The 23,760-nt window shown below is 46.6% G+C and overlaps 1 protein-coding gene across 10 annotated transcripts in view; it reads left to right on the top strand.

Moving 5' to 3' along the window:
- MAP4K5 (mitogen-activated protein kinase kinase kinase kinase 5) overlaps positions 1 to 23,760 on the top strand; it is a 58,455-nt gene that overhangs the window by 25,386 nt on the left and 9,309 nt on the right. For 5 of the 10 annotated variants that reach the window (XM_021403541.1, XM_021403537.1, XM_021403533.1 and 2 more), the window contains 20 exons: positions 5,023 to 5,113; positions 6,240 to 6,304; positions 7,017 to 7,072; positions 8,275 to 8,322; positions 8,417 to 8,459; positions 10,000 to 10,072; positions 10,984 to 11,115; positions 11,596 to 11,658; positions 12,349 to 12,430; positions 13,053 to 13,169; positions 13,523 to 13,601; positions 14,878 to 14,936; positions 15,698 to 15,762; positions 18,102 to 18,146; positions 19,059 to 19,101; positions 19,564 to 19,774; positions 20,302 to 20,399; positions 20,515 to 20,556; positions 21,170 to 21,254; positions 21,341 to 21,420. In XM_021403541.1, coding sequence (XP_021259216.1) covers positions 5,023 to 5,113; positions 6,240 to 6,304; positions 7,017 to 7,072; positions 8,275 to 8,322; positions 8,417 to 8,459; positions 10,000 to 10,072; positions 10,984 to 11,115; positions 11,596 to 11,658; positions 12,349 to 12,430; positions 13,053 to 13,169; positions 13,523 to 13,601; positions 14,878 to 14,936; positions 15,698 to 15,762; positions 18,102 to 18,146; positions 19,059 to 19,101; positions 19,564 to 19,774; positions 20,302 to 20,399; positions 20,515 to 20,556; positions 21,170 to 21,254; positions 21,341 to 21,420 — 1,577 coding nt within the window. The other 5 variants (XM_021403539.1, XM_021403536.1, XM_021403535.1 and 2 more) reach the window with 4 other exon arrangements.

Below are 23,760 nucleotides of genomic sequence, written 5' to 3'. Positions count from 1 at the left end.
TTCTTGATCACCTCCAGAGGTGGTGATTCCACCACCTCCCTGGGCAGCCTATTCCAATGCATTACCACTCTTTCGGAGAAGAAATGTTTCATAATATCCAGCCTTTTGGCTAGAGAAGGCGTTGTCTGTGAGTAGGAAAGAAGCTGAGAAATCACACGTTGTTGGGGAAGTGATGGAGAGTGTGACATTTGGGGTGAAGGCAGGTTGGTACGGGGTGCTCGCAATTGTGAGTACGCTTAATCTGACAAAGTGCGTGGAAGAAAAGTAGCAATGATGAGGTGGCAGTGCTCAAAACATGTGGGGGGAAATTGGTTGTGGTTTGGGAACAGTCACTCCAAACATCCGTGTGCTGCGGCGGTGCAGTGCCATCAGTAATGTTTGTATCAGCTGGCAGATAATGAGTGCCATCAGTGGTTAGCACATGGCAGCCGAGATGCCTGGCAGTGAAATCTGCTGGTGGAAACCTCATTGTTTCCAAATAGTTGTATCCTACTTGGAATCAAGTTTCTGAGCTTCAAGTTCGGGGAATTTAAATTCCTTCTGTCAGACTGCAGGTTTCCTTTAATCCCAAGGAAAGAGGTATGGATAAAACAGTTCAGATGCTGGAGTGAAATTTCAAGTGTTGCTATTATTAAAGATGTAAAACTTCAATAGCGTTTTTTGCAGTTTTCAGAAGGGTTGGCATAGGGCAATGCAGGTCTGCGGGGCAGTGAAGAGAGCAAGAAGAGTGGCACAGTGGCAGTGCTCATGCTCGGAGTCGATGCCCTGACCCTGCTGTTCACCATCAGCGCCCCATACAGCGGTGGCTGCCCACATGTGCTGGGAGCAGTGGCTCAGGGCTGGCTGGCACCACGACACTTGGCCTCTCAGTAAGTGCTGCTGTCCCACCCTTTGGTGACACCGTGGATGCCTCCTGATGCTGTCAGCTCTCTCCGCCCGGTTGCATGCGAGCCCTGGATGCTGCCTGCCTGTCCCTCCCACTGTTCCCACACGGCGTCATCCCCGTGATGCAGCGCTGAAGTAATGCAGAGTAAACCAAATACAACGGTACCTTCTTCCCCGAGGAGCCTCCTGGGCAGTAAAGTGAATCTCAGCTGAGCCAGGAGAGGTGCGAGCAGTGACCCTGCAGGATGGGACCTCTCGAAGCAGTCGAGCACATGACAATATGACCAGGAGTAAATTTGCTTGCAAACCATTAAGGTCAGGCACGCTCAGAATGGTGCTGTGTGATAGGCACCAGAGCCAGCAGCCTTTGCCGTGCTGCAGAGTGGCTGTGTGGGCCCAGGCGGGACATCCCACACCGTGCCCATTTCCCATCGGTGAGAATGAGTGTCTGCAAATAGAATAATTCACAAGTGTTACTGGGCCATCAGTTTGCTGTATGATCTCCCGCTTAAATACGGGTTTATCATGAATTTACCAGGCTTTACCTTGCTTAGCTTCTGCAATCTGACTTGATCGCTGTGCAAGATGATGCGGCCGCAAGTTCCAGCAGTCCTGCTCCCCACCAGCTGTGTTGGTGGACAAGCAGCTCTTTGTGCCGAGCAGCAGCGCAGCCCGGACCGAGGGCTCCGGCCAGAGGAGAATATTCCATTGTAACCCTCCATTGTGTCCTGCATGCCTCGTTAGAGAGGTAAAATTGCATGATAGTAGCACGCTGCAGTGAGTCACCGCGCTGCTGGTGTGATTTACAGCAGCTCCCTAAACTGCGCTTTTGCTCAGCATGCCCCGTATCCCATAATTGCAAACATGTGAGTAGACAGAAAGGACATTTTTCCGATTCCATGTTATTTAGCATCAGGAGATCTCTGATGACTAAAACAGACGAAAATCTCTTTCTGTGGATATATTGTCACCTTTGAACTAATGATTCTTATCTTGACATCTCCTTGATGAAGTATTTTCTGCAAATTCTTTCTCTTACTGCTGTCTTTATTTTCATGCTATCCAAGGATATTCAATTTTTGCCCTATTCCAGCATCTCTTGCCAAGATTAATACTCCAGCTGCCTGGAAACTCTGAATTCCATTGTTTTGAATTCGTTCTTGTCGTCTTTGAAGCACTATACATCTTCCCTGCTATCTTTGAGTCTGATCTTTCAGGTTCTTTTTCTACGTATTTTGGCCAGACTCTTCTCATGCTTACGTCTCTTCTTCTTTCCATCTGCTTGCTACTTTTCTGTCAGCTCTGTGCTCCCATGAAGCCTGTGCCTCTCCTTCCAAATCCCTCTTAATTCCTTTTTTTTTGTAGGTGCCCCATTTCTCGCGTAGGTTCTCCGTTTATTAATTGCAAATCCAAAGGTCATCTTTTGTGTGTTGCTTCACGCAGGTGTCATCTCCATCCGTGCACTGAGTTCAGTGCCTCATTGTCCCTCTGGTAGGAAAAACTTCTCATCTTTACAGTGACTAAAGGTTAAGGCAGTTTAAACCCATTTCTAATTGTCCAATCAAAGAAAAGCAGGACAGATTATCACTGTTGTTTTTTCCCTTTTATGTATGTGAAGGTTGGTCTCTACTGCAGTCTTTTTTCCGGTCCAATCACCGTATTTCCTTTGTTTTTCTCCCCGCTAGTTATGGTTTTTAGAACTAACATTAGATGGTAGTCAGTGGCCCACAGTAGATGATCCAGTCAGTGTGATATTGAAGGGCAATTCAGGATGCTGCCTTCTGACTTTTTTGGTCTTTTAGGGCACTTCTTGATCACGATTTTCATGTGACAGCATTTAGCTCTTCTGAAATGCTGATTCTTGCTTATCAAGGATCCTTTGATTTGAGGATTTGGCATTCTCTGAGCTTTTGGATGAATTGCAGTGTTAGAGGAGGACAGCTCTTCCTTTGGTGTGGGGTGGGAATTCTTTGCATTCATACTTGCTTAGACTGAACTTTCTTGGAAAACTTTTTAGTTCTAGAATGAGATATATGTGAGTATCTCCTGATTTCCCTTTGGATATTTGTCACAGAAATAGGAGGGATTGATCCACCTGGTTCAAACTCGAAATGTCTTTGTTCATAGCCGTCATTTATATGCAGGGTGCTCTACTTCAAGCCAAGCTATAGCTGAAAGGTGACCATAGAGCAAGCACAGTGTGAAGTCTGTGCTAAATTCAGTTGCCTAGTTTGTGTTGACTTTTCTTTTTCTCATTACGCAAAGAGAAGTACTGTTTGTGCTTCAAATGTCAAGAATCTTTTTTTAAACCTCTGCTATTGTTTTATTTCCCTGCTGAAGTCTTTCTCCGCTTACTAAATATTCAAGGATCCCTTGAGGATTTGCTGGGCATGTTTGTACAAATGTGTCCCTCTCTACCTTTCGTGTTTCGTAGTTATTTTCTTAAGTGAAAGTCCTAAAGATTGTGATTGTGTGATCATGGCAAACGAGCACTTCTTTCACTCAATGAGTGAACGTGTACGAGAGCCACGATTTCCATGGTGCTGTGGGGCAGCGTGTCTGTCCTGGCAGGCTGTGCAAGTCCAGCCAGAGGGCTCAGGTAGCTGGTGTAGCTGTCCTAGTCACCAAACACACTCACAAGATGGGCCACGAGGGCTCAGCGCTTCTCCTTGTGAGTCAGCGGTGGCTGAGTGGGCGTGCAGGCCATATGCTGCTGCAGAGGCATTTGGAGACAGAATGTTTTTAATGATGAGCCTACGGCGTGCGATCTGGGAGCTGGCAGAAGGGACCATCCAACCACTCGTTACCATCTCTGAAAGGCATGGGAGAATAGGAGCAGTGCCTAAGGACTGCCGGGAAGCCAGTGCCACTCCAGTCTTCAAAAAGGGCAAGAAGGAGGACCCAGAAACTACAGGCCAGTCACCCTCACCTCTGTCCCCAGGAAGGTGATGGAACAACTTGTTCTGGATGCCATCTCCAAAGATCTGGAAGAGAAGAAGGTTGTCAGGAGTAGTCAACGTGGATCCACCAAGGGGAAATTGTGCTTGACCAACCTGGTAGCTTTCTGTGCTGTCATGACTGGCTGGGTAGATGGAGGGAGAGCAGTGGCTGTTTTCACTATTGATTTCAGCAAGGCTTTTGACACTGTCTCTCATAACATCCTTGTAGGTAAGCTTAGGAAGCATGGGATAGACAAGTGGACAGCGAGGTGAGCTGAGAACTGGCTGTCTGGCAGAGCTCAGAGGGCTGTGATCAGCGGCACAGGGTCTGGTTAGAGGCTGTAACTAGCAGTGTTCCCCAGGGGTCATCGGAGCTGGCTCTGGTCTTGTTCAACATCTTCATCGGTGATCTGGAGGAAGGGATAGAGTGCACACTCCATGAGTTTGCTGATGATGCGGAGCTGGGGGGAGTGGCTGACACACCAGAAGGCTGTGCTGCCATTCAGTGGGGCCTGGACAGGCTGTGTTGGGTGGAGAGGAACCTGGTGAGGTTCAGCAAGGGCACGTTCAGAGTCCTACACCTGGGGAGGGATAACCACGTGGATCAGTACAGGTTGGGGCTGAGCTGCTGGGAGCTCTGCAGAGAAGGACCTGGGGTGGTGGTGGTCAGCAGGGTGACCGTGAGCCAGCAGTGTGCCCTGGTGGCCAAGAAGGACGGTGATGTCCTGGGGTGCTTCCAACCCTGATGATCTGGGCTCTCTCCTGGCTTCAGGGAGGTGACTCTGGCCTTACCTCACTGTAGTCTTTACACCCATGGCTGGGACCCCCGTGCTGCAGGCACCATGTGCAGGTGAAGCACAGTTGGTCTGACAGCTGCCATCGTGCTCCCATCCTATGGGGCCAGAGCACTCTGTGCTTGTGGGGCTGCCTTGGTCCATTGAGCACAGGCTCCCAGGCCAGCCTTTCTCCACTGGCCTTTGAGAAACGTCCCTGCCAAAGCAGATCGTAAAGAATGGAAAATGAAAGGCTGATGTACGTAGATAACTTACTGAAGAGGCTGGTGTGTTAGAAAACCCTCGCAAAGGCTTAGCAGTTATCCAAGCCCACGGCTTGCGTTTGTGATTTACGCACACGCTCCCAGATCTCTTTCAGAGTTCGTTTTTGTGTGCTCTAATGGTGACCATTTCCTGTTTTTCAGGGGACGACTTTTCGTTAATCCAGCAGGAAATATATATGGTAAAAGAATGCAAACATTGCAACATCGTCGCTTATTTTGGGAGCTATCTCAGGTAAACAGCATTGCACTACCTGCATTTCTGCTGGGTCTCCGTCTGCTTTATTACTTGTATCCTCTCTGTGTTCTTCTCTAGCTTGAATTCCATTCAGTTCCCTTCTGGCTTTAAAAAAAAAACACACACACAAAAAATAAAAAAGTGACTAATACTTTGTTTTCTCTGCTGGCCAAAAGGCTGGAATATTTTTATCACTAGGAACAGAAAGAAAATTTTCCCTTCGAGACTCTTGCAACATATCCAGTCCTACTCACTCGCTGGGCAGATTTTAAACGTCTATCACTCATAATATAAAACAAGCTCACTGTTTATCTTGAGGAGAATTGCTTTTGGGTATTGCATTTAATGGCAGCATTGTGTGCTGGGAAAGTATAGCCAGTGAGCTGTAAGGGAGCTCTCACTGTGGGCTGCTGGTAATACCATTTCTCATGGTTGTGGTGCAGCAGATGCGACGTCCTGAGAGCAAGGCGATGCCAGCTGGCTGCATCTGCAAGCACACACGTTAAAGGTTATGCAGAAAATTGGGGAATATTTTCCATTTCGGTGGAGCAATGCCATTTATCAGTTGGCTCCGTGGGAGTATATATCACCGCTTCGGCGATTTGGTCTTTTGCTATGAGGCTTCATCTATGGATTTCTTGGAGGGCTGCGTTTTTTCAAGTAATCTGTGCAGCCCAGGTGGACTTCAGTGGAACAAAATAGCTGGATCTCAAATCCCCGACACCTCTTTTGGAGGCCGTGTGGAATTTCTTAGATGTGATTAGGTAACGTCAGTCTCAGATTGAAACTGTGGCTTTAGCGTGCTTGTCTGATGTGCTCTTGCTGATAGAAGGTAAACTGCAGGTGTTTCTTCTCCACCTCCTCCCTTGCAGTTAGGAGGTCAGTGTTAAAGCAGCGCCTGATAAGTTAAAAGTTTGAGAGTGATTTTTCAATTTGATAAGTGAGATAATGAGAGAGATAGTAATGCGTAAAACGTGCACCTGCTATTCATGCATCAGAGTGTGTATTTTAAACAAAGAGCGATCGTGGCCAATACAAAATAATCCAAGTGATCGTTGCTACCTGTGTCCTGCCTGCAGATCAGGCAGCTTCTGATACCTGTGTGTTCCCTTTCTTTTGATAGCCGTGAAAAGCTGTGGATATGCATGGAGTACTGCGGCGGGGGATCCCTCCAAGATATCTACCACGGTACTTTGGGAGCTCGTTTTCACCTTTGTACCCTTTGAATGATTTATGCAAAGAGGAAGATGTGAAAGCAAGCTACTGGGGGGTGGTTGGTGCTGGCCAGCACTACGTGTGTTTTTTCTTAAGAAATGAACAGTGTTTTTTAGCTACGGTCAACAGATTTTGTCAAGAGCACTTCTCAGCGTGGCAGCAAGCTCTGTGCTAATACCCTGCCATTCTAGGCCAGAACATGCTTTGTTTTTCAGTCATAGCTCTGCTCCTTTCTCTCCCGATGCTTTGGTAACAGGAGCTTGGTTTATCCCACTGGCAAGCTCTTCAGTAGCTGCAGTTGCTGTACATCGTGAGCTCCTCTGTGCTTTCAGTCGCCTCCTGCCAGCCCTGCACCTTTCAGTGTTGGTGTGCAGTCATAGTTGATCTCTTTTTTCTGAAGGCACTGGAAAGAAAAGGCCTCTCAAAAGTTGACAACCAGAAATGGTGCTCATTAGATATGGAATGTCATGGTGGATGTTGTCTTCTGTTAATGTGCTGTTGTTTTCCTTGCAGAAAGCCTTTCTGTAGAACAAACCAACAAAACCCTCTTTTCAGCTCAATGTCGAGTACGGTCCATGTCAAAAAGGCTTTTAACTTTCATGGCAGTACTGATTTTTGGCTGCTTCACAACGTTATTTACATGCTACAGGCTGTAGACTTACACACTTTTTATCTTTATTTTCAGTAACTGGACCTCTGTCAGAGTTACAAATTGCATACGTTTGCAGAGAAACTTTGCAGGTACTGTACTTCTACAGATACATTATAGAGTCATGTATGACAGACAGCGTGTACAAAAGTAGGTACAGAAGATGAGTGATTTCAGAAGACACTGAATTACTATCACTTCCATTTGCAAGCACTGGGAGTCTACTTGAGACCAATCAGAGTTTTCCACATTGCATAACTAGAAATTAACAAGAAGCACAGCAAGGTTGTGCAGATATTTGCTTGGAATCAGTGTCGGAACAGTGCTTCTTTCCTGCTGTAATTTGCAAAGGTGCATGAGTAGATGTCTCTTTGGATCCCAGTGCAGGACCAAAATGCTAAAACTCAGTCCCATTCCCATCTCCTTGGTGATCCTGGAGGTGGCAATGAAAATGTGGAGGGCGGGTCTTTGCAGGTTGTGACCGCAGTGCTGCCTGGGCAGTTCTCATGCATTGTTCTAACACAGCAGTTCAGTGCAGAAATTGCTTAGGACAAAGTTCTGAATGTCGTTGCAGAAAGCAGCAAATAGCCAGTAAGGAAGGGTAAGTAACCGGGTAATCATAATAATAATTAAATTTAAAAAAAAAAAAAGATGTATTTTAAACCGCCTCCTTGATTATGGCATTAAATTCTAATCATTTGTAGAGGGGAAAAAAAAAACAAACAAAAAAGATTACAACCGGGTGGCTACAGCTGTTTTGTTTTCTGATTGCCCGTGTTGCATCCGTGGATAATTGCAGAAGAGAATCTTGAAGCCGTGCACCCTTCCCCGAAGCGGTGGCTGCGGTGGTCACTGCTGGAGGCAGGGCTGCAGCCCCATCCAATCACCTGCTTGGCACTTCTGTTCCTGATCTCCTGGTGCTGCAGGAACTGGTATTGCAGGACGGGCAGCTCGAAGGCTACGCGAGCACCCGTTTGTTGCAGCCTTCTGGGTTCCAAAAATACAGCTAATTTTGGTCCAGGAAAGCGGTGCTGTGCGTTGAGGCTTGTTCTGAAAATGCCCGTTTACCAACGTGAAATGCTAAACAGTGACTGGTTTAAATGAATCTTCGCGTGCCTTGGCTGGAGCTGGGAGAGATGAGGAACAGAACCCAGCGCTCTTGCCACCTGCAAATCTCAAATTTATGAATTTTCCAATAAAATACGTTCGGTAATTAGAACTGGCTGAATGGGACTGGCTCTGCAGTGTGGTTACAGGTGTAAAAATAAAGTGTTACGTCTCTTTTTATTTCCAGGGTCTTGCTTATTTGCATATGAAGGGCAAAATGCACAGAGATATAAAGGTAACCTGGAACATCGAGAACCCTACCTTAAGTTTTCTACTGCAGAAAAATATTCCTGATAATACATTTTAATATTCTGTTTCTTATGTTACAGGGTGCAAATATTCTGCTAACAGACCACGGAGATGTCAAGCTAGGTAAGTGGCCAGAATTTAATATGGAGACAGAAAGCAAATAGGAGTTTTTGGACGCAGTCAATCGTGGATTTAGCAAGAGGTCTTGTAGCATTTCTCCAAGGCAGAAATTTTCTCTTGGTGAGAATATTCAGATGTTGTACGGCCTTGTTTTTGTTGAGCAGCACATGTACAGCAATGATTGAGCTTCTTATAAACGATAAAGCACGTTACAGCAGAACTCCTGTATTGGTACAACCAGTTTTATTACATGATGTTCTCTGTGGCACGAGGCCCTTGTATTGCACTTTGGGGTGTAAGAGCATCCCAGAGTGCTATGAGGTCAGTAGTCGACAACAAAGTGTGTATCCATGGGCATACACACATGGATGAGATGAGAAGTTTTGCATTCTGTTAAGAAGTTGCAGTAATAGCTTTTCTCAGCCAACCAATCTTGAAGCCTCCCAGCTCTCCCTGGGACTGAGGTTACCTGGATATTGATGGGTACGTTCCCAGCCAGAAGGGCAGTTCTGCTGCACCTGGCAGCCTGTTGAAATGCAGGGTCTGTTCCTGGCTGTGCCTCCAGCCCAGCTTATGGCATTGGGCGTTTCCATGCAGGTGGAGGCAAGGAAACTCTCCTCTTTGTCAAGCACTCTGGATTCCACAGACAAACTCTCAAAGAGATTAGTGTTGCTGGCTTCCTCTAATGCCACTTTGCATTTAGAGGGGCAGGGGCAGGCTGAATCTTTTGTCTGAGCACATCGCCTTCAAAACCCCCATCTGCTGCCTCTTCCTAGGAGCCTACGTGCAGTGAGGGCTCTTCAGGAAGGAAGGAGCAGACAAGCAGACATCCTAGGGGACAGAATGAGGCAGTCATCGTCTTGGGTAGAGACACGAGTGGTTGCGATCAGCTGCTTCACTGCCCCTCAGAAAGTAAAAACCTTGAACCTGACAGGAGCTTCCACTCACTCCGTTAAACTTGGCTTACACACTGGTACCTTGCATTTGCCTGCCAAGCTAGTTAGATCCGTCCACAGCAATCCTCCAGCTATCATACTACAAATGCAATAAAAATGAAGCTGGACTTGAATGATTTTTGCCTCTCTAAGACCACCTGATTGTCTGCAGCTCTCAGAGTGAGGGATAATTGTCCCCTAGACAGAATCTCCAGAAGCAAGAGCAGATGAGCCCCGTGGCTCCTCTGTAAGTAAGGAGCAGAAATAGTACTGTTTCCAGAGCATGATGCTGGTTTTCCTCTTGACTATTAAACTGAATACCCACTGAATTTTGCGAGGCTGCTTGGGTGCTGCTTGGTGAAGTGGAAAACCAGTGAGGAGAGGAGCAGGATTGTGAGTGAGCTGCATGTAGAATCTAATGGTTTTAACTGAAAAATATGTCAGTGAAGAAATTGGTTGATCTTATTATTAATCTTTAATGGTCGAATCTTAATGAATTTTTAATTTGCATTAGAAACGTGAGTGCTTTTTCATAACGTGGCACTTCCTAGAATGGAACTGGAGTGTTGAAATCAGATTTCTAAACGAACGGTGATTTCGTTTTCCAGCTGACTTTGGTGTAGCAGCAAAAATAACAGCCACCATTGCGAAGAGGAAATCATTTATCGGTACCCCTTACTGGTAAGGAACCATTTCCACTGCTGTGTGCGTGCCAAGCTCAGTCTGTATTTACAAATCTCTGAGATGCACATGCTGAAACATACCTAACTGAGTAAATATGGAAGCATACGTATGTATTTTAAAGTATACATAGCAAATACACAAATTCCCTTTCTTCCAAGCGAAATGCCAAAGGGGGGTGAATGTCTGGGGAGCACTGATTGCAGCTGCAGTGTTGCTGCAAGGCGCTGTGCCTGGTTTGGGGCAGGATTGCTGTTTCTCCCAGCTTCGTTAACGCAGAGCATTCTCCCTTTTTCTGAACGCGTAATGCCCACTTAGTTTCTCACTAACTTCTTGTTCTCCTCGTGAATAAACCCAAAGATGGCCTTCAGGTTTCTTCACGGTTCCTTCTGCACGGCAGAAAAGCAGTTTTTAAGCAATCTTCTAATCATCTCTAGTACTTAATTTTCCGTGCAAGACAGCATTCAATCCGCAGTCCTATCAGCGTATATCTTGAGCTGGATTATACGTGTAAATTAAGTGCTTTTAAGTTCCAGATGCCTTTCTCTTAGGGTGATGTTCTTAGCACTGACCCGATGTGTACATGCTTAATCCAGACAATGGCATTTAATTGTTCGCTGCCCTCCTTATCCCGCTGCAGCGGGCAGATTATCTGGTCATTAAAGCATTGCACCGGGAGTCATGAGGCTGCGGGTCTATTCCTAGCTCTGCTGGCGGGTCGGTGACCTCAGGTAGAACACGCAGGCTCTGTTTCCTCCCCTGCTGCCAGGTGAGGGGAGGCAGCAGCAGGCTTCGTGCGGGGCTTTCTGCGCCGCAGTCACCTGCCGTGCCGCGTGAGTCCGCGTGTGGGCAGCTATCCCTGTTTGCCTCTTCCCTCTGTCCTCTGACCCAGCGATGCCTTCTCTTTGAAGGATGGCCCCCGAGGTTGCGGCGGTGGAGAAGAACGGCGGCTACAACCAGCTGTGCGACATCTGGGCCGTCGGCATCACAGCCATCGAGCTGGCGGAGCTGCAGCCCCCCATGTTCGACCTGCACCCCATGAGGTCCGTGGGCAGGGCGCCTTGCTTGCCTTGCTCAGCCCCCGGCAGGGACTGCAGCGTGCAGCCCAGCCTTCCCCAGGGCTCCTTCACCCAACTGCTCCTTTCTGCGTGAGCTGGGTCCGTGCTTACGACGCCGGTCCGAAGCGAAGGACTTGAATTTAGAATTGAAATGATCAACGGAGGTTTTAAATTATTGGTTTTTTAATCGGGGTGTCAGCAACGCAGTGATTAAGTGTAATAAATCGGCAGAGAAACCGCAACCTTACGCTTAACAGGATTATGCGTGGCATTAAAAAGATTTTATTTAAAGATAAGGACATCAGCAGCTTTACCATGTCTGTCCTCTAACGTAGCAGAGACTGTAATCCAGTTTCGCCGTTAACATTTCTTACCATAAAGCATTAATGTGAAGGGTTTAGATACCGGAATGAAAATGAATTTTTTTTCCACCATATAATAACATCGTTCTTTCTTTACCTCCAGGGCTTTGTTCTTAATGTCAAAAAGTAATTTTCAACCACCAAAGCTAAAGGAAAAAGCAAAATGGTAGGTTAAGCCCTTTTCTTTGCTCAGTGTTTTGCAGACAACATGAAAAAAAAAAAAAAATACTTGTCGTTATTGAAGATGGGAGGCTGTGAAAATAGCATAGGGTCGTTTTAAACTCAGTGGCTGGAGAATTGAGCTCACCTGAAGGAAGGCTCAGTGAGGAGCAGCTCGCTGGTCTCTGAAGAGCAAGTGAGGGAACTGAGCTCCAGCAGCAGGATGTAACTTAAAATCAAACGTTCTTGGACTGGTGTTGTCCACAGAAGAAGAAAGCATTTAAAGACTTAAGTTTGTCTAGAACTTTGTGCTTCGTTTTCCTATCTGTAGCCAAGTGAAGTTAAATTGGTTTGCCTGGAGCTGGAGGGTTTGCTACGTACCTAATTCACAGCTTTTATTTCCAGTGCTTAAATCTGAAACAGCAGAACCTGGAAAAAGTTGAAATAGCAACCTGCGTGCTTAGTTTGTTTTATGTATGCTATTGAAACAATTGCTGTGCAAGTGCAAGTAATTGGATTTATATTTCCCCTATTTTGTTAGCTTGGTAACGTAATTATTCAAACCTGGGATGCACTGAGGTACTTAGGCAGCATTCTAACTTAGTGCATCCCTTTGTAATCTATTCAGTAGCTACATTTAAACCTGAAATACGTTCCTGAAAAATTAAATATAAAACCTCATTTTTCTTTCTTTAAGGTCATCAACATTCCATAATTTTGTCAAAATAGCACTTACGAAAAATCCAAAGAAGAGACCAACAGCAGACAGGCTCCTTGCTGTAAGTGACGGGGGGCATTTTGCAACAGCCATAAATGATGCCTTGCTTCGAAGTGAGCAGCACATCAACGGGAAATCGAACCGGAGCAATGTTCTTTCTGTGATCTTACAACGTGGGTGGTGAAAGCTGAGTGAAAGAGACAATAGTCAAGCATAAGAAGTAGCAAGATTTTATTCAGGGACAAGAATTTATATGACTTTTGGTAGGGATAATTGCAGAAAGTTGTCTCGTGTTCTCTCTTCTGTCCTTGGTACAGGTGGGTGCATCAGCCCCTTGGGCATAGCCAAGTAGATGTGGACCCTTCCTGCCACACAAACAGAAAACTGCTCTGTGTCACATTTGTTCATGTCTTACCTCCCTTGACCAAGCTACTCATTATGTAAAAAATGAAGTTAACATGTAGTTGTTTGTTTGAGATTACTCTCCAATGTACAACTGGCCAAAAGCGTGTCACTTCCTTGCTTATGGGGGGGATATCAAGTATAGCCACTGAGCTGTCACTAAAGAAATAGTTGAGCCCCCAGAAAAGAGGCAAAATTCAGTAGCATTCTGAATTGAAAGTTTGTTACTTCAAGTTGCACATCAACTGCCTATTGTAACTTGTTCCTTTTTGTGGTTTTAGCATAGCTTTGTAGGGCAGCCTGGTCTTTCAAGATCTTTAGCAGTTGAGCTGTTGGACAAAGTTAATAATCCTGACAACCACACGCACTGCAGTGAAGTTGATGATGATGATTTTGAGGTAAGGACATCTTTCATTTTCTGGCTTTGGGTAAAAATACTGTTTAAATATCTTGCTTTGCTCTCACCACACAAGACCCCACCTTGGTGGGGGCACTGCCCCACCATTTTCAGAGCTCCTGTAAGTTACTGTGCTGGAGAAACCAGGGCATCTTACCAGAGCTTGTCACACTTGGGCCTTGGAGTGTGTATGAAGTGCAGGCAGTGCAGGGTCTTGGCTAGGACAAAGACAATTCATGTTCCAGTGTGCAACTCTGCAGCAGCCATTCTTTCTCCTTGTTGGTTTGACTGTCGATTGAGATCCAACAGAAAACCACATAATTTTTTTTGTTTGTTTGTTTTTTTTCCTTGCAGCCTCATTCTGTCATTCGCCATACGATTCGTTCTACAAACAGGAATGTTAGGGCAGAAAGAACGGCATCAGAGATCAACTGTAAGTTCCTAACATACTCTGCCCATACAGTGGTGCTGCTTTGTTTCTACCAATAGGAGGATGATGGGGTCATTCTTCAGCTGCATACCCTGGAAAGTCTGTTCTGCTGTTGGCACATGTGAGAAACAAAAGCAGAAGAATCAGTGCATAAACATGAATTTTCAGTAATATTTTCACAGAATCACACAATGGTTGGGTTGGAAGGGACCTTAAAGCCCACCCAGCCCCAACCCCTGCCATGGGCAGGGACCCCTCCCTCCAGCTCAGCTGCCCAGGCCCCATCCATGGCCTTGGGCACCTCCAGGGATGGGCACCCACAGCTCTGGGCAGCAGTGCCAGTGCTATTTTTCCAAAACCAAAATGAAAACTTGCCTATTGTTCTGTTTCATTGCATCTCATTGCTGCATAGTAAGGTTTAGGCAGAAATCTTTTATGGCCAATGTAGTTTTTCCGGTTCTGTGATCTCTGTCTCACTTTAAGCCTTATGTAAAAAACCAAAATCACTAATTACAGGCAAGCATCAAAAATTAAGAGTGACTTGATAATTAGAAAGGCAAATTTTCACATGAATACATTAGCTGTTATTCTGCAATGAGAAAATTCAGTAGAAAAGGTAGCGCTTCGTCCACGACAGGGGTTTGGAACTGGGTGATCTTTGAGGTCCCATCCAGCACCAGCCATTCGGAGGCTTTGTGTTCTTCTTTACACTGCTTCAAATTCATTAGTTAAACCTTTTCTTGACCCCGACTTGTGATTTTAATAGCTATCCTCACCAGGGTGTGTGTCAGCTCCGCGCATTTTCTTTTCATAAAACCTTTTATTTTCTTTTAAAACAATATTGACGCTCTGCTCTGTTGGATCTAAGATGAAGTGTTGTGCACAGAGACACTTTTTCTGGGTTTGGACCAACGCCTGTGGTAGTATAAATACTGGCTGCTCTGAGTCACATACATCTCACTTCTAGGAGGCTTACTGTTAAAAGCCTTGTAGTTTTTTTTTTTCCACATGCATTGAAAATAATGTGTGGTTACACAGTTACATATTAGTGTGCTTTCATATTACGACTTGGTATTACTGTACATCTCTTCCTGTGTGTTTCACGTTTGTGAGCTTGAGCGTTTGGGCAGTAATGAGACTTGGTGTGAGAGTCACTTGATGGGCCAGTTAAGTGAACGTTCCCGCACCATTCTACAGCATGTGTTTCACTGCAGTAAGCACTGAAGGGGTATGAGCGTGATGCTGAGTGTATTAAAGCGGACAACGTCATGTTTTGTAGTTGATAAGCTCCAGTTTGAGCCTCCTCTGCGGAAAGAAACAGAAGCTCGGGATGAAATGGTAAGGACAAGTTTGGTTTTTCCTTCATTTCTTGACATCGTCGCGCCTTCCTTGTTTTGTAGTGCAACTCAGAGCAGTGTGTATGTGTCTGAGGTACAAAGGCATGAGCAGGCTACGCTTGGTCCCCAGCCCATCGCCACATTGTTAAGAAAACGTGTTCCCCTCTGTGCTTTGCGCGGAGAAGTCGCGCTCAGATGAGAAAAACAACAAGGGCCAATTAATTTGATAACGTGAAGAGGCCGTTCTGCGTTCGAGTCTCTCATCTTCCCGTCCTCAGGGTTTATTTGCTGCTGGCTCCTCGGAGCCATTAAACCCACTGCTGGGTTTTAAACAAGTTCATCCTTTTCGAATGGGACTTGTGAGATTTATCCGTGTTGTTGCTGACGAGGTCCCCTCGCTCTGTAGATAGTGACGGGATTGCTCCCAGTCTGGAGGTGGCTGCACTGCACTGGAAAGGTGTCTTGGAAGCGCCCCGAATGGAAAACCCATCTCTCACCATAAATTGTTGCTTTCCTGTTATTTATTGTGGTTTGCTACTGGCACTGTGCTGGTTCCAGATGCTGCTTTTCAGTCTGATAACGAAGGAGAAGACGTTATCTTTCCGATAATTGTAACGATGCTGTAAAACATGACCTCGCTTTGCAGTTTTATTTTATTGCTTGTGGGTCATTCTGCTGAGCCTGGGAATGTCCCAGGCCTCTTCACACGCTGTGGATTCCGTTTGGTAGGGGAAAAAACAGTGACCATTTCTGCATCCTCAGGTTGTGGCAGCTGGCACCGACTTTGCTTCGCACTGGAATCCTTTTGTTGAAGGTGGAAGCAGCAAGTGAGTACAGAGTTCAAAACCATCTCGTGTTTCTGTGTCTTAATGAGAAGATAGAGTCTGACAGAAAAGGTGTTGAGCTGGAAACCCAAACCGTAAGCTCAAATCCATTTCAAAGTAAAGAGAGTGAAAGGAGATTTTACCCAGTTTGCAGTTGTCCTTCTGCAGGTGGTTGGTCCTTGTGCTGGGGAGTGGATTTTAATCTCTTTTAACGATGAGCAGTGGTTTGTTTAAAACTTGCGTCCGAGTACGCCAACCCTGCTGAAATAACACTGCCAAAGGCAATTTTTGGAAGGAAAAGCAGTAACCTTGCAAGAGTTCAGGATCCTGCCCTTGCAATTTGCTTGTGTGACATGCTGTGGCTGCAGTCAGGTCTTGGCAATAAGCAAAGGGCGGTGTAACAGCTGTGCAGGGCTTGGGGCTGCAGGCTTGGAGGCAGAGCTACGATTTCCCCTGGGCTGAAGCAGGCCTGAAGTGAGGGAGCACAGCTCTGCCCATGTTAGGGCTGAGCTTAACAGGTCTGTGGCTTCCTTTTGCTGCAAACCACCGCCTCCTGCCTTTAAGGGCAGCTTTTGAATTTGCGAGCAGCAAGGTGGAAGCTTAGCAGTAGCGACGCGCGGACGGACGCAGGGGAGCTGGTCTTGAGGTTGACAGAGCCCATTTCCCAGCTTTGTTTGGAGCTGAGCAGCGCACAGTCCATTTCTTTGGCTTTCTTGTAGATAAGATCTTGCATAAGCAAGCCCCCCCCCGAAGGCTGACTGTGCCGTGCAGATTGCCTTGGGGTCTTTGTCAGTTCAGCTCATTTTTCTATTCTCGCTGTCATCACAGTAAAAGTTCCGCCTGGCTTTCAAGGCCCTGCCTCTGCCTGTCCATTAGTGACGGGGACTTCTCTCATTCCCTCATTCCTGTTTTGTTTGCGTGACCCCCGTGAGCCTGAAAGCCTTTGTTGTGAGCAACAAAGCAGGAGGGAGGTGGGCTCTGAGTCCCCATCCTCACGTCCTCCTGCAAAGCAACTTACTGCTTTGATTCTTTCTGTAGCGTTCTATCTGTACCAGGCTCTGTGAAAGCAGAATGAAGGTATCTGTAGCAAACACTGCTAGGGCTATGCATTTGGAAATAGACACAGGTTTCCTACACAATCCCTCTCATTGAAAGGAGAACAGTCATAACATTTCTGGATGGTGAAGCCACTTCCAGGGAAATGCGTGGCCTGTGTGTGCCCAGCAATGCTGGGAGAACCCGGGGCTGTGCAGAGTCATGGTGATGGATCTGTTCGACTCCGGACTCACTTCGCTGGAAATCAGCACAGCACCCATTGTACCTGAAGATGGAACTTACCTGGCAGCTTCCCCCAGTGTTATTGTAGCATTTAGAAATGACTTTTTGTACAGGTTTTCTGCCTCACGGAGGTGGGTTTCGTGGGTGGGTGGCGGGCCTTTTTTTCTGTTCGTTTTTTACTAGTTCCTGTTGAGAACTGTTTTTTCCTTCAGACTGAATACGTTGTAGGGAAATGGTGTAGTCGTGCAGATTTGTGTGCATTAGTTTTTGTGTCACACGTTTTCATTTTCCTGTTAGTTCCCGCTGTCGTCATTCCTCGCTGGGTGGCATGGCAGGATGCGTGCTGCTGGCGTTCAGGTCTCTGCACTTGAGGCCAAGGCTTTGTCCGCAGGGTCCTGGGTTACTCTGGCTTTCTGCAGCCTAAACATCCCCTTCCAGCTCAGTCTTGCTGGCTGCAGAAGCCCAGACTTCACAGTACCACAGCAGCATCTAAAGGAATGCATTTGCACGTGCAATCCGCGTAATTTATGGGTTTTTGTAAGACACAACTTGGAAATGGCCGTCTCGCAAGATTCGATCCCCATTTTTGTTTGTCTTAGAATGATGTTCTCAGGGCTGCCCTAAGTCACAGTTTCTCTATCCACCCCCGGGTAGCTTTGAATCAGAAATTTGCGCTGTGATGGGAAGCAGGCTGTGTCCTGAGCGTAGAGCAACAAGGGAGGCAATCTGCTGCTGCTTTTTCCCAGAAGCTTCCTTTGTTTTCCTCTTTTTATTGCACTGTTAGTAGGCATTTGGCAATATTTCCAGTGCCACGTAGAAGAAGGAAAGACACGGTGATGGCACTCGGTGTGGAAGAGAGCTGAAATGATTCTTGGGGGCAGGTGGGGAGGGGAGGAAGGGGCTGTGCCAACATAAAGAGGGCTTAATGTAGCGAGGGAGAGAGCTTTGCTTTGAGATGGGCTGCGGGAGGTGCTCGTTCTGCAACCACATGGTGTCACCAATCGACCCGGGTGCACGCGGCGACCTCGGAGCAGAGCTCTTAATGTTACAAACGTTTTACCTAGGGGACTGCTTGCAAAACTTGGCGATGGGAGCGAAGATGTTGAAGAGTGAGTGAACCTCCTTCGTGTGCAGCTGCATTCGCTCCGTGTGGCTCTCGCTAAGCGGGCAGCGCTCTGGCAAAAGCTCTTCCTTGAAAAGGCTGCAGGCAGCTTTGCCGCTCACAGAGTGAGGGCTGGTTGTGCTCCGAGGCCTAATGCATGCTTGACTGGTTGTCTGATCAGCTGGAGAACGTATGCAAAGCGATGCTTTCTTCCTTGCTCCCCTCTCTTGGGGTGTATGGAAGCGCCTGATACTTGCAAGTCGACGTGGCGTTGACTAACCCATCCCGGCCTAACGGTGGCCGTGGGCATGCAGATATCCCTGCAGAGCTCCAGGGGGTTGGTTGTGCAGCTCCTCCGTTAGCCAAGCGTTGGACCGAGCCAGAACAAAAGCTGCAAACTGCACGGAGTGGCTGGGAACCTGCGTGCTGCTCGGCCCCGCGTTTGGATGCGGTCGGGACTGTTGTTCATCCATGTCCAGGGATCTTGTTTTGCCACTTTGAAAAGGACGCTGCCCTGCGACATGACTTACTGGCTGGTCCAGAATTGCAGCATTTTCCCTGTCAGGAAGCATTTTCTAGTAAAACAAGCACAAAAGCAACGTTCAAGTAGCGGGAGGGTGGTGCCTTCAGAGAACCAGTCCCTTAACGCATATGATGTGCTCATCGTGCAGTGCTCTCTGACAGCTGCATTTATGAAAGAACATAAGTTTTTATTAAAAACAACACCTCTAACAACATTAACAGGCTTTTTTTTTTTTTTTCCCCCCAGTCTCAGACTTCGGGTTTAACCCCGTTCGTGCAAAGCTGCAGTCAGTCTTTTCTGTGCATCTAGCTTCTCTTATTTGCAGTCTTTGTTCTCAAGCAATTCTATTTATATTGTTGGTTTAACTAAGACAGCTGCTGCATGTTCTCATTTTAGGTCAACCCTAAAGCGAGCAGGGCCACCTCCACTGCCCCCTAAGGTAAGTGACTGTGGGTTTCAAGGGTTTGAGACAGCAAAGCCCCACTCGTGCAGCCTCTGCAGTGCTGCACTTGGATGCTCTCAGTAGGTTGTAAATTCTGTTAAACACCACTTGCAGGCAGGCTTCATGTGCCTTCATATTTTTGCTGGCTTGCAGCCTGTAGAGTCTTGACCTGCGGGAACTCCTGCATTGTGCGCTGTTCTTGGCAAAGTGGCATTAAGTATTTCTGCTTTAAGGAGAGCATGCTGTGTGGAATGTCCTTTCGGTCAGCGTTCTGCCTGCTGCTGGGATTTTTCTTCAGAGAAGTAATATCTCTTAGGTTATTCTTCTGTCAGATGCCTTTGCTCAAAGGCTGATTCCTTTTTAATGTAGCAGCAGTGTGACTTGAACTAAAACTTGCCTTAAGTGTGTGCATCCAGATGCCATTTCCCAGGTAATCATCACCTCTTTTGTTCATTGCAGCCAAGAATAAACAGCTACCCTGAGGAAAACCTCCCGGATGATGAGAAATCTCAGACGATAAAACACTTCCCCGACTCACAGAACAGAGCCCCACCAGCTCATAGGAGGCAGAGTATTCCTGTCTGTGGGCCTCAGGCTGATTCTTCCCCCATTGGTATGACCAGCAGCATCAGTAGCCCAGGATTGCTCACAGCTAGATACAGCGACTTGGGTAAATGCATTGCATTTCCTAAAGGTGACTTGTTTCCTGTAAAAGGAAATCACTTTGGGATCAGCTTTGTTTTCAGTAGACAGTTATTTTAATACAAGCTGACCACAAAGCACAGCTTTCCTTTTAACGTGTGTGCTGGTTCTTATTAGAGCCGTGGCCCTTGGTGGAAACGTTCTTCCCCAAACGGAGGTGCTCAGCCAGTCAGTACCATTGCCTGCAGGAGTAAAAGCAACAAATGTGCAGGAGGGCCCATCTGTAAGGACCTTGGCACAGCTTTATTCTCAGTTCTGTTTGGCCCAGGGACTGTTTGGGTAACGGGGAGCCTTAATTACTGTGTAGCTTTGTACGCAGAAGAGTGGCCAGCTGCCCTTGAAAGGCTTTGGCTGCCTGAGATGTCTGTATGAAGCTTCATAGTTCACTGTGCTCTACTCCTACTGGACACAGGGGAAAAGCGAGAATAGAGCAACAAAATATTTCTATTTCATTACGTCAGGCGAGTTCCAAAGTGTACATGGGCTTCTTTTTAGGAAATGGGGACGGCATGTTGAAACTGATAGAGGAAAATGCAGAAGGATCCGGACAAATCCCTCAGCTGCCACGTAAAAAAGAGAAAAGAGATTTTCCAGTAAGTACTGTGACGCTCAGTCTGATGAGCTACCTCATGTCATCTTTCCTTTCAAGCTAGCTGGTGTTATGGCAGCGCGTGGGACCTACTTTACCATCTTTCTCTCTTCCCACAGAAGCCAGCAATCAATGGTTTGCCACCAACGCCAAAGGTGCTGGTAAGAAATCCCATTTGCGCTCAGAATTGCTGGAAGCCTGCTGTCGTGTCACCTCTAGTGTCAGAAGGTTTATGCTGAGAGCCACCACCTCGTCTGGGCTGGTGCCCTGCACGTCATAGCCAATGACTTCTCACTCCGTTATTTGTGTATTAAATCCTTTTCTTAAAATCCCCCCCTTTGCCATTCAGCCAGGTGGTGAGGAGATGGACGCCTCGCTGGCTCTGCGGGCTGTGGTCTCCAGTGCCATTCTCTGTTTAAGAGGGAAGGGAGGTGGTGATGGGTGAGGGTGTTACAGAATATTTCTGCTTGTTTTCCCTCCTCACACAGTTATATAAGCACTTGGTTTTGTTCTTACCAGTAGGTAAGAATTATCCGTGTAATTCTCATCCCTCTTTGCATTTCTTCATGCATACGAAGTCTGTGAAAAGGTTTTGGAAGGCTGCACTGTAGATTTTAGGGGAAGATGAAAACATTTTGCACGCTACAGTTCAGTTTGTGTCTGAAGGGAAGGCAGCAGTGGTGTGTAGTACAGGTGTGGTAAGGGGCCGAGTGCCAGAAGGGAAAAACTTGGTGCTGGAAACTTGTTTAAATGTTCAGCTTCTGTGTCTTTCAGATGGGAGCGTGTTTTTCCAAAGTCTTTGATGGTTGCCCTTTGAAGATTAATTGTGCAACATCGTGGATTCATCCAGATACTAAAGGTAAGGTTATTTTTGTGTGTGTTTGAAGCCCGCCTGTTGCCGCAGTGGTAAGGAGCTTGTGAAAGAAACCACGTCTTGTTTTCCAGATCAGTACATCATCTTCGGAACAGAAGAAGGTATCTATACTTTGAATTTGAATGAACTTCACGAGGCAACGATGGAACAGGTGATCTTGGGTGTACTGAACACACAGAATAGCTTTGGTGACGCTGTGAAGCAAGAAGGTTCTGTATTAGAAGGGGGATAGTTGGGATGCTGGACTTTGTGTTATAAAATGATTTGCATCAAAGAAAACACTGGAAGCCCTAAAATTAATAGTTCCCCTGCTTGAATTTTTGTTGCTGCTTATACAAGGCTGCTTTCCAAGGAGCTCTGGACTGAAATAGCTTTCTCCTTGGAGATCTCCTATCGTTTCTCCATTTCATCTCCACTAGATGGCACATTGCTTCTCCTCGGGGTGCTACCAAAGCCCTCGGCCATTTACTTCAGCTGGTGTTTTTATAACCAATAAATACACATTTGCTTCTGTTTTCGTGGGCTCTTTAACCCTTTCCAAAGACACTTCGCACAATCAGGGTGTTGTTCATTTGCTTTTTTAGAATCAGAAGTAGCAGGGTGTTGTTACCAGGGAACTGCGGTGCAAGAGGAGGTTATGAATGGTTTGGGGGTGCCAAGTATGAATCTGAATTTGATACAGTGAAAAGATCCTTCCAAGTGCAGAGAGATAGCAGACTTGGGCCTTACAGCAGTGCTTCAGTCATGGTTGTTTTCCTACTTGTGCGTATTCACGTTGAGATTCCTTACCACCAAATGTTGGTACCTGAGATTTTTTTTTTTAACATTCTCAGGTTTTTCATTCTGATCATACCCTCCAAAGTGCTTCCTGTCTGTCCAGGGCAAATATCTGCTGATTTCTGAATCGTAGAATGATTTGGGTTGGAAGGGACCCTTCATACGTGTTTCACACCTCCCCATTTCACTGCACCCAGTAGCAGGTACTCTGTTGAAGGAGGTGCAGGTGTACAAGCAGCCTGTTCTGCACAGGTCTGCTCTCCCCTCTCTTGTTACCCCTTGGGAATTGTAGGCACGTGGTCAGTGGGCATGGTGGGGATGGGCTGGGGTTGGACTTGTAATCTTGGAGGTCCTTTCCAACCCTGATGATTCTGTGAATCTGTCAATTAAAAAGTTTGTCCTTGAGGCCCTTGGTCGTCCTCCAACAGCTTTTGGAAAGAACTGTTACAGAGGCCTTGGGGTTTGAGCCAGTTGTTAAGTACTGTGAAGTAAACTTTATTGGGGCCTGCTGGCATGAGTGTATCTGATCAAAATAGCCATTAACTTGGCTTTTATCTGCTTGTAGCACAAGCTTGTCCGCCTCATCGTGTAGTCCAGATGTTCTTTCCTGCCAAGCTGTGGGCCCAGCTTGGCAGGAAAGATCACAATTATCTGCTTTGTTGGCTTCTCTGGTTGCCTCTGTCTAATTAGCATTGGTCATTTGTTTTACATCTTAACCTTTCCTAGGTTTCTTCATCCTGGCTTATCCCGTGGTTGCCTGTTCATCCTCAGGGGATAGCATGCCCTGGTTTCCATTTGCTGTACTATGGGTTTGTGATACTTCAGGCGTAGGGGAAATCAGAAATGCTCTCCCATCTCGTGGTCACTTGGGGAGGGCCCATAGGGAACAGCTGCTCCCCTTCTCTTCCACGTTCTGCTGTGGGGAGTTGTGAATGAAGGGAGCTACATGAGATCAAAGGGGAGAAGCTGGACAGAGTGGGGGAAGGTAAATGCACTGGAGCTCACTAAAAGCGTAGAACCCCTATCTGATTCAGCAGACTTCCAAGCTGAGGTGTTTGGTGTAGCATTACATCCATTACTTTCCTGTGCGGGTCATTTCTTAGGAAAAATTGCATCACTTTACAGTGCCTGCTGGAAATAGGTGGACGTTTGCTTGAACCAGTGCAGCTGTTCCTTTGCAGATGCTGGACTCCAGCACGTCCCTGTGGACTGCAGGGGAGCTGGACTAGATGGCCTTTAAAGGTCCCTTCCAACTCAAACAATTCTATGATTCTCTGATCTTCTGCAGTGGTTGCAAAGCTTTCCTCAGCTGACCACTCTGCTGCTGTCTTTTTTTAATAGCCTCCTTTAAAAACAGCTTAATCCTCTGAACTCCTTTTTCTCTTCCTGGAACTTTTTTCTCATGAGAGGCCCTTACCTGTGAATCTTCTTCAATACATTCAGTCAGCAACAGAAAAAAAGCAAAACACAAGATCCACGTCCTTATTCTGCTATTCCTTTCACGACTGAGACTCCTGCATGCTGTCCCCGAAATTCCCTTCAGGAGGCTCTTCCCCATAAAGCTTCCCATATCGAGGCTGGCTGCCCCTTGTGTAACTTCCTTCCTCTGAAACACAAGCAGGTCCCAGTGCCTTGCAGGAGCTGCTTGGTCACGAAGCAGCGTGCTACCAAATAGCTGGCAGATGAGTCCCACGACACGCGGGATTTTGTGCTG

Source organism: Numida meleagris, chromosome 6 (genome assembly GCF_002078875.1).
Source record: "Numida meleagris isolate 19003 breed g44 Domestic line chromosome 6, NumMel1.0, whole genome shotgun sequence".
NCBI lineage: Eukaryota > Metazoa > Chordata > Aves > Galliformes > Numididae > Numida > Numida meleagris.
The sequence above is the reverse complement of the archived record's forward strand: the minus strand, read 5'-3'. Positions and strand labels throughout refer to the sequence as shown.